This window comes from Octopus sinensis, linkage group LG28, assembly GCF_006345805.1.
Source record: "Octopus sinensis linkage group LG28, ASM634580v1, whole genome shotgun sequence".
Classification (NCBI taxonomy): Eukaryota; Metazoa; Mollusca; class Cephalopoda; order Octopoda; family Octopodidae; genus Octopus; species Octopus sinensis.
This window is the reverse complement of record NC_043024.1, coordinates 3805620-3815746: the sequence shown is the minus strand read 5'-3', so window position 1 is coordinate 3815746 and position 10127 is coordinate 3805620. Positions and strand designations below refer to the sequence as shown.

The 10127-nt window shown below is 37.9% G+C and overlaps 1 protein-coding gene across 1 annotated transcript in view; it reads right to left on the bottom strand.

The window, feature by feature from the left end:
* The window catches only part of LOC115225592 (prostaglandin G/H synthase 1-like), a 69804-nt gene that overhangs the window by 678 nt on the left and 58999 nt on the right, over positions 1-10127 (bottom strand). Inside the window, exons 8-9 of the mRNA XM_036514585.1 lie at positions 9037-9323; positions 4684-4828 (exon numbers count right to left, since the gene is read on the bottom strand). Of these exons, the coding sequence (XP_036370478.1) occupies positions 4684-4828; positions 9037-9323 (432 nt within the window). The remainder of the gene's footprint in view (positions 1-4683; positions 4829-9036; positions 9324-10127) is intronic.

Sequence of the window (10127 nt, the reverse complement as noted above, 5' to 3'; positions counted from 1 at the left end):
TATGTATATATATATGTATATATATATATAACATCCATTGGAAGATTTTGGCCAAATGTAAGCCCTATACCAAAGGCAGCGGAAGGTGCGGTCTATGCGACATGGAGAGCTGGCTTATCTGGAAAAGCAGCTTAGACCCTACTACATGTCTAAACTCAAGGACAGAACTTTTCGGATCATGCCCACATGTGACTAAATTTTTGTTACGTTTTTGGTCCCCTAAAGAAAACAGATAGAACTTGCTTTCTATGTTATGTCCCAAAAAGTTTTTTATCTCATTATACCTTTTATTATTTCATATATTTTTATATTTTCACACATAATAATTTTTTCTGTACTTTTCTATCCTGCATTTTTTCCTGTGCCTATATAGACGTGTATATAGATTATTTGTACACGTGTGTGAATATGTATGAGTGGGCAGTTTTAGATGTGTGCGTGTTTGCGGGCATAAGAATGCACATATATATATAGACGTTTTTACTTAGTATTTTTCAAAATTTTTTTGGGGGAGGGGACATATGTATATTCATTTTTTGTATATGCGTGTGTATGTATGCATATATAAATATGTGCGGGTATGTACATATATGGGCGTGTGTGTGTATGAGTGCATAGGGGCATGTCCGTATATGAACGTGATTTTTATGCTTTGTATACTTCCTTATGTTTTTTTCTGTAATCTTTAACCATGGCTTTTCTTGTGTTTGTGCGTATATAGACGTATGTATGAACTTTTACGGTACGCATGTGTGCGTGTATGAGGTATATATATGCGTATATATTTGGTGAAAAATGCAAGTGAAGATGTGTACGTTTTCATAGTGACGTATAAGTACGCACGCAGGTTCGCGAGCAGAATTATAATACAGTAATTTCCCTTTATATAACGGTAGTTTTTCATAGTGTTTTTCAGATGGCCAGATAACCGAAGAGATGGTGTTGTGGATTTCCACTTCGGCATCTGAAACTCAGAGTTTTATCTTGACTATTGAGTAAATGTAACATATTATTTTTATATATATATATATATATATATATATATATATATTATATATATATATATATATATATACGTACATATATACATATGTATATACATACATACACGTACATATATATATATATATATATATATATGTATATATATACATACATATATATATGTATATATATATATACATATAGGTACTGAAGTGGCTGTGTGGTAAGTACTTTGCTTACCAAGAACATTGTTCTTGGTTCAGACCAAAGCCTTGTGAGTGGATTTGGTAGACAGAAACTGAAAGAAGCCTGTCGTATGTGTGCGTGTGTGTGCATGCATGCATGTGAGTCTATGTGCCTGTGTTTGCCCCCACCCCACCATCACTGCTTCACAACTGGTGTTGGTGTGTTTATGTCCCCATAACTTAGCGGTTCGGCAAAAATAACTTGGGCCCAGTTTGTTCAACTAAAACCCCGCAAAGCAGTGCTCCAGCATGGTTGTAGTCAAATGACTGAAATAAATAAAAGAGTAAAAGAATAAAAGAATATATATTCTGTTATTTTTTTCCTTGTTTCAGTCATTTGACTGTGGCCATGCTGGAGCACCACCTTTAATTGAACAAATCGACCCCAGGACTTATTCTTTGTAAGCCTAGTACTTATTCTATCAATCCCTTTTACTGACCCGTAAGTTACAGGTGACATAAACACCCAGCGGGGTGACGTCATTTGAAGGCTAAAACAATGCAAAGTTCATTGTGACCAGTGATGTGTAGCAACATCTGATAGCCTGGTCGGTCACGGTGCTGATGGTGATATATATTATACAACTGTAAAGTTATGTAAGTGATTTATGGTTGATATATGTTACATATGGCCCCTGACTGACTTATTTAAGTCTACAGCTGGATACATTCTTACACACACACATACACATATATATACATATATATATATATATATATATATATATATATATAAATAATAAATATTAGGGAATAAATCCAAATTTACAGGGAAAAAATCAGATTTAGGATTAAATCCATTTTATAGTAAAATATTATAAAATATTATTAGAGACAAAACCACTATTTTGCAAAACAAACAAGGAAAGACTTAATCAATACATAAAATAAAATATTTTATGTATTGATTAAGTCTTTCCTTGTTTGTTTTGCAAAATAGTGGTTTTGTCTCTAATAATATTTTATATATATATATATATATATATATCGTTGAAAGCTTGAAATAGAGAGTAATTAACAGTCGACAACTGAAAAGGGGGATGAGTCGATTACATTAACCCCAGTCGTCAACTGGTACTTATTTTATCGACCCCAAAAGGCTGAAAGGCAGTCAACCTCAGCAGAATTTGAACTCAGAACATAGCAATGGGTGATATACCACTAAGCATTTTGTCCAGTGAGCTAACAATTCTACCAGCTGGCCACCTTATAGGTGAAGAATAAAAAATAATAACAGTTGGATTGCAGTTCACTACAGCTGTTTCAGACATGATTTTTATGGATGAAAAGAAGTGTTATTTGGGTTGGTCAAGTCATCTGGCACTCTGCCCGTTTTCTTGTGAAGGTATATGGCTTAATGGTTTGGGTGTTGCACTCGCAATTGTGGTTTTGATTCCTGGACTGGATGTTGCATTGTGGCCCTGAGCAAAACACTACATTTCACACTGCTCTGCAATCATGTCATCACCTGACATGTGGTATGTCATGCACCTGTACAGGTAATGTCAATTTGATGGAGGGAATGAGCTTGTGTGCATTGCAAACATTTGATCACTATAAACAAATCATCCGTTTGGTTGTTCAGCAAGAAATTGTCAAACCCGCCACAATGTCCTCTAACAACAGGAGAATCCATGACACCTCCCACACACACACACATGTATATGTGTGTGTGTATATATATATATATATTGGTAGCTAGGAAGAGAGAGAGTGTGTGTATGTGTGTGTGTGTTCCATGGATTCTCCTGTTGTTAGATGACGTTATGAGTGTTCTGCAATTTCTCACTGAACAACCACTCAGATGATCTGTTTATAGTAATCAAATGTTTGGGTAGACATAAGCTCGCTCTCTCCATCAAATTGATGTTGCCTGTACAGGTGCATGACATACCACATGTCAGGTGATGACATATATTGGCAGCAAGGAAGAGTGCGTGTGTGTTGTGTGTGTATATATATATATACATGGGGGCCAGGCGAGGCTGGCAACGGACACGAACAGATGGTGCTTTTACGTGCCACCAACACGGGGCCAGACAGAGCTGGCAAACGGCCACGAACGGATGGTGCTTTTACGTGTCACCGGCACGGGGGCCAGGCGAGGCTGGCAACGGACACGAACGGATGGTGCTTTTATGTGCCACCGACACGGGGCCAGACAGAGCTGGCAAACGGCCACGAACGGATGGTGCTTTTACGTGTCACCGGCACAGGGGCCAGGCGAGGCTGGCAACGGACACGATTATACATATATATATACATATATATATACACATATATATATATATATATATATATATACTTTTATTCTTTTCTTTGTTTCAGTCATTTGACTGCAGCCATGCTGGACCACTGCCTTGTGGAGTGGAGTTTTAGTTGAACAAATCAACTCCAGAATCCTTTTTTTTTTTTTAAGCCTAGTACTTTTTCTATCAGTATCTCTTGTTGAACCACTAAGTAACGGGGACTTAAACATACCAACACTAGTTGTCAAGCAGTGATAAGGGTACAAAGACACATGCACAATTATATACATACATATATATATATATATATATAATACATATATATATATATATATATATATTATATATATATATATATATATATATATATATTATATATATATACTTAAGACCTTCTCTTAATTTCTGTCTGCCAAATCCACTCAAAAGGCTTCGTTCAGTTAGACCGAAGTTATAGTAGAAGACATTTGCTGAAGGTGCCACACGGTGGGACTGAAACTGGAACCATGTGGTTGGGAAGTCAGCTTCCTACCACACATCCACACCTGATATATGAAAGAAAGGATAGAAAAAAATTGCAGGATTAAAACAATTTGGATCGGTTGGGCGAGGTTGAGTTGATATTTTTCCATCTGTTTTGCTTTACCTGAGATCTCATCCAGTGTACTTCAGACAACAGCTACTTGAAGAACAGCCAATGAAGGGACCAGCATGCGATTGCTTGATTTGTTAGAGATGGATGGGTGGGTGGATAGGAGGAAATTTACAAATTGAGAGAAATAGGAGAGATGGAAAGAGAGAGAGAGAAGGGAATGGGAGAGATGGAAAGAGAGAGAGAGAAGAGGGGAATGGGAGAGATGGAAAGAGAGAGAGAGAAGGGAATAGGAGAGATGGAAAGAGAGAGAGAGAGAAGAGGGGAATGGGAGAGATGGAAAGAGAGAGAGAGAAGAGGGGAATGGGAGAGATGGAAAGAGAGAGAGAGAAGGGAATAGGAGAGATGGAAAGAGAGAGAGAGAGAAGAGGGGAATGGGAGAGATGGAAAGAGAGAGAGAGAGAGAGAAGAGGGGAGTGGAAGAGATGGAAAGAGAGAGAGAGAGAGAAGGGAATGGGAGAGATGGAAAGAGAGAAAGAGAGAAGAGGGAAATGGGAGAGATGGAAAGAGAGAGAGAGAGAGAGAAGAGGGAATAGGAGAGGTACCAGCTTACCTGTCAGCTCAATAAACGTCTTTGGAGTTTTCAACTTGAAATGCCTGAGGTAATTGTTGTAGGACTGGAGTCGTAATGTCCTGGCATGGAGTAGGGCTTGTCTGGCATGGAGTATAGTTGCAGGACCATGGTTATGGTGAGTGACCTGTTGCAACAACACAATCAAAGCAGACCATTAGCAAGCTTTCTGTCACTACAACAATGATGAGGAGCTTTGATTAATTAACATTATACCAGTCTTGAGAATCATTAACTTAACCCTTTTGCACTAGAAATCAGATACAGCCACTCAAAATTTCATTGCCCTTAACTGCAGAAAGATGTTCTGCATACCAGTCTATCTTTTGTTGAAGAAATGTCATGTTTGGAATTATTTTTTGTTGATATATGTCAAGTTTAGTGAGGCAATGTAACTTGCAGAAAATACCAATTCTAATTTTGGTAAATATTTAACATCATTACTTGAATGACCTTAAAATTTATTTTTGCAGTTAAAGAGTTAAATCAACTCCAGTATTTAAATACTGCTAATAAAGAAAACAAAACCTGAAAAGGGGAACCACTAGGTAGTCATAATCTTTTATAAATCCATTTACATCTAGGATATTCTACAGAAATATTAACCTTTTACTGCTGAAATCAGATATATCAACTCAAAATTGTATTACCTTTAACTGTAGAAAGTAGTTTTAAAGATCAGTCTATCTTTTGTTGGGTAATGTCATTTTTGGAACTATTTGACCCTTTCATTACCAACCCGGCTGAAACTGGCTCTGGCTCTGAGTACAAATGTCTTGTTTTCATAAGATTTGAATTAAAATCTTCCACCAAACTTTAGTCACAATTTATGCTCCTAACACTAACTGAATGATAACTCAGTTATTTTACTAAATTCTTTGTTATATTTAAAGTAACTGAAAGAAACACAGAGCATCTCAAAATAAATACAGTAACGAAAGGATTAATGGAACTATACTTTGTCAAGCTATGTGGAGTTTATTGAGGCAAAGTGTCTTGCAGAAAAAAAAAATTATTCTTTGCTAGGTATTTAATATCATAAATGGAATAACCATGAAATTTAATTTTCTAGTTAAGAGATTGAATCAACTCCAGTATTTAACTGCTGTTTATGTAAATCAATGATGGAGCCACTAAGTAGCTTTACTCTTCTATTATAAATCCATTCACATCTAGGATGTATATATATTATTTGTGTGTGTATGTATACACACAGTTGCCATCTACCAAATTCACTTGGTTGCCCTGCGGGTATTAGTTGGAGACAACTTGCCTAAGGTGCTGTGCAGTAGAACTGAACTCAAAACTACATGGTTGCCAAGCAGGTTGGTGATAATTAAAATTAAGCTGTGTATATTTATATTTATGTGGGTCCATACAAGGTCTTGCTGTTAAAATTCATGTGCAGTCCATTATTTGTAATTACTCTTTTACTCTTTTACTTGTTTCAGTCATTTGACTGTGGCCATGCTGGAGCACCGCCTTTAGTCAAGAAAATCGACCCCAGGACTTATTTTTTGTAAGCCTAGTACTTATTCTATCGGTCTCTTTCGCCGAACCACTAAATTACGGGGACATAAACACACCAGCATCGGTTGCCAAGCGATGTTGGGGGGACAAACACACACATATATATATACATATATACAACAGGCTTCTTTCAGTTTCCGCCTACCAAATCCACTCATAAGGTTTTGTTCGGCCCGAGGCTATAGTAGAAGACACTTGCCCAACATGCCATGCAGTGGGACTGAACCTGGAATCATGTGATTGGTAACCACACAGCCACTCCTGACCTAAATCCAACAATTTAAATTTTTTTTATATACAATTCCTAATAATATTTAACAATAAAAATGCAGTAAGGTTTTCTTTTTATATATACAGTGAATGGCTATGGAGGTCCAGTTGAGTAAAATTGAAATCAAAAGGGATTCGTAGGGGGAAAAAAATAGTCGAGAACCTTTGATCAACACCCAAACATGCAAAGACTTTTACTGTTGTAGTTGTCTCAGAACAGAAATTCTCCTGATTGACTATGTATGGGGAGATCTACATTGTCTATGAGAAAATAATGTGGGGCTCTGAATAATATCATTGAACAGCAGGCCACATGTTTCTACATCATTACATCTCATCAGCTACAGACACTGAACCAATCATTCACAACCTACCAACAACTGTCCTTCTTACATATAAACAACAAATAATAAATTTGCAGGCAAATGAAAAGCTTTGGTTGGTATTTCTAGCAGGGAAATCAAACTACTTTAGAGGAGCTCTTTCACTGATTTTTGGTCAGTTTTAGTCAAGATCTAGAGACAGAAAGAGTGGGCATCATCATTTGAATCCCTTTGCTCTCACTATTGTGCTTCTATTTGCTCCAGCCATTCCACACAACCCTGCCAAGCATGAACAAAGTCCTAGGCATCACCTGTCTCCACAAGATATTTTGTCACCCACTGTGACCATCTGACACGTGGCCGACCAATATGAGCCACCACTCCAACCAGTTCCTCAGAGAAGAGAACACAACACATAGAATTCAACTCAGAAAATTGAGTAACATGTTCAAACAGATTGAGCTGACACTCCCTAATCACACAAGTAACAGGAAGCATTTCAATTTCTGAGTAGAGCCATTGGTTGGACAGAGAATCTAACCAATCGTAACCCATGGTCCCGTGAAGCATCCTGTTACCAAAGGATTTGAGGTGGCTCTTCAAAAGTAATTCACAAGTGACTTATTTTTTAGTTGATTGATCTCCACAGGTGATTTAGTTTAGTTATTGATCAAAATCAGAAATATGAATTTGGTCCACCTGTGCGATTTGAACTGTGAATTTGGCAGCAAGAAATTAAAAAATTGAGCAAAGTAAATATTGTCAGTGGATCTTGTTATCTTAATTATCCTGACCATCTGTGACTCTGTGTGTGTGTGTGTGTGTGTGTGTGTGTGAGAGAGAGAGAGAGTATTCATGTGTGTGTGTGTGTGTGAATATGTATTTATAAGTGGGTGTATGTGTCTGTGTGTGTGAGTGTATGTGTGTGTGTGTGTGTGTGAGTGTTCATGGGTGAGTGTGAATATGTATTTATAAGTGGGTGTACATGTCTATGTATGCGTGTATGTGACTGTGTGTGCTTGTGTACATGTACATTTGCGTGTGTGTGTGTGTGTGTGCGTGCGTGAACTCACATTTAAGACATGAGGGGATGCTTAACCCTAATTAGTCAATTAAAACCAAACCTATTTACAAACATCCACTAGATGGTGCCATATTGACTCGTGGGTAGAGTTATCAGCAAATATTCCTAATTCCACTATAATTTTGCCCTCATTCCTACCACAATCACCAGCACCAGCACCAACACTGCTACCACCACCCATTATCATAACCACTTACCATCACCACCACCACCACAATAACCACGACTATCCTCATTGCCACCACCACTTACACCATCACCTCCCACCATCACTACTGCCACACACACCCACTGCCACCACCACCACCACCACTATCTACAGTGTTCTTTCTATTCTTGTGTTCTTATTTGATGCTTTGTATTCAGGTATGTCCTGCTCTCATACATTCTGTTGTAGTCTGACAGGTCCTACAATGTTGCCATGTGTTCCTTGTGCCCTTATATGTTCCATCATATTCTGGTGTGTTATGTTACATTCTAGAATCTTCTACGGACTCCTACTATGACCATATTCTGCTCTTCACTAAACTCTTCCTATGTGTTCTCTTCTGTCCTGGTCTCCTTTGCAGTTGTTCCAACATCAATGTTTTACAATGTCTTCAGCTGTGTTCTGTCATGTTTCTCTTGCATTCTGCAATGTTATACAAGGTTTCCCTTCATCTCTCTCTCTCATTTCTCTTCCTCCCTTTCTTTATTTTGAGGTAGCATCACTCCCTTACCCCCAAGAGATAAAAAAAAAGCAAAAAAGCAAACTGGACTCTGGTGGGATTTGAACCAAGAACATAAAGGACCACAACTAAATAATGTGAAGTGTTTTGTCCAGTGCTCTGCTGATTCTGGGCAATGTCCTGCCTTGGAAGTTAGAACCCCAAATGCTTTTAGCTTTTAAAATATCTTGAAATAAAGAAAAGAGGGGGATGAATAACACTACATCATCTTTCTACAGTAAGGTGGTATACGGGGGTGGGGAGACAGGAGATGAAGAGAGAAAGAAAACAAAGAAGGAAGAAGAAAAGAAGGGGGAGGAAAGTAAAAAGAGAAAGAAAAAAGAAAAACGAAAAAAAAGAACAATAGGCAGTAACCAGCCATGTGAAAATGAATAAAAAAGAAATCGTTCCAAGAACTTACCCTTCCTGCAGACTGTTTAATGAGGGCCTCAACATAAGGACCGATTCCAAATTGAATGAGAAACTGTGACTGGAAGAGAAAGTCTTTCATGTCGTAAGCGGTTCCATTGAAGGCAATTTGGTCTGGTAACATTTGGTGCCAATGTAAAAGCAGCTTGAACTCTTCCAGCATGAATTCTTTGCACTGGGCACCATCTTGGAATACAGCCTCCGGAGTGTAGACATAATTGTAGTAGTAACGGGCCATGTGGGCGATGTATTCCTCCACAATAATCTTTATGTTCATAGCTGGACAATAATATACACACACACACATATATATATATATATATACATATAATAATATACACACATATATATACATATAGTAATATACACACATATATACATAAAATATACACACACATATATACATATAATAATATACACATATATACATATGTTTTAACACCAGACACACATTACTCTTTGACTTTTACATGTTTCAGCCATTTTCACTGCGGCCATGCTGGAGCACTGCCTATAGTCAAAGAAATTGACCCCAGGACTTATTCTTTGTAGGCCTAGTACTTATTCCATTGGTCTCTTTTGCCGAACTGCTAAGTTTCGGCAACATAAACACACTTAGATCGGTTATCAAGCAATGGTAGGGGAACAAACAGAGACACAAAGACACACATACATAAATGTATATACATATATAGGCATAGGAGTGGCTATAGACATAGCAGTGGCTGTGTGGTAAGTAGCTTGCTTAATAACCACATGGTTCCAGGTTCAATCCCACTGTGTGGCACCTTGGGCAAGTGTCTTCTACTATAGCCTTGGGTCAACCAAAGCCTTGTGAGTGGATTTGGTAGATGGAAACTGAAAGAAGCCCATTGTATATGTATATGTTATGTGTGTGTATATGCTTTTGTGTTTGTGTTTGTCCCCCCAACATCGCTTGACAACCGATGCTGGTGTGTTTACATCCCCATAACTTAACGGTTCGGCAAAAGAGACCGATAGAATAAGTACTAGGCTTACAAAGAATAAGTCCTTGGGTCGATTTGCTCAACTAAAGGCAGTGCTCCAGCATGGCCACAGTCA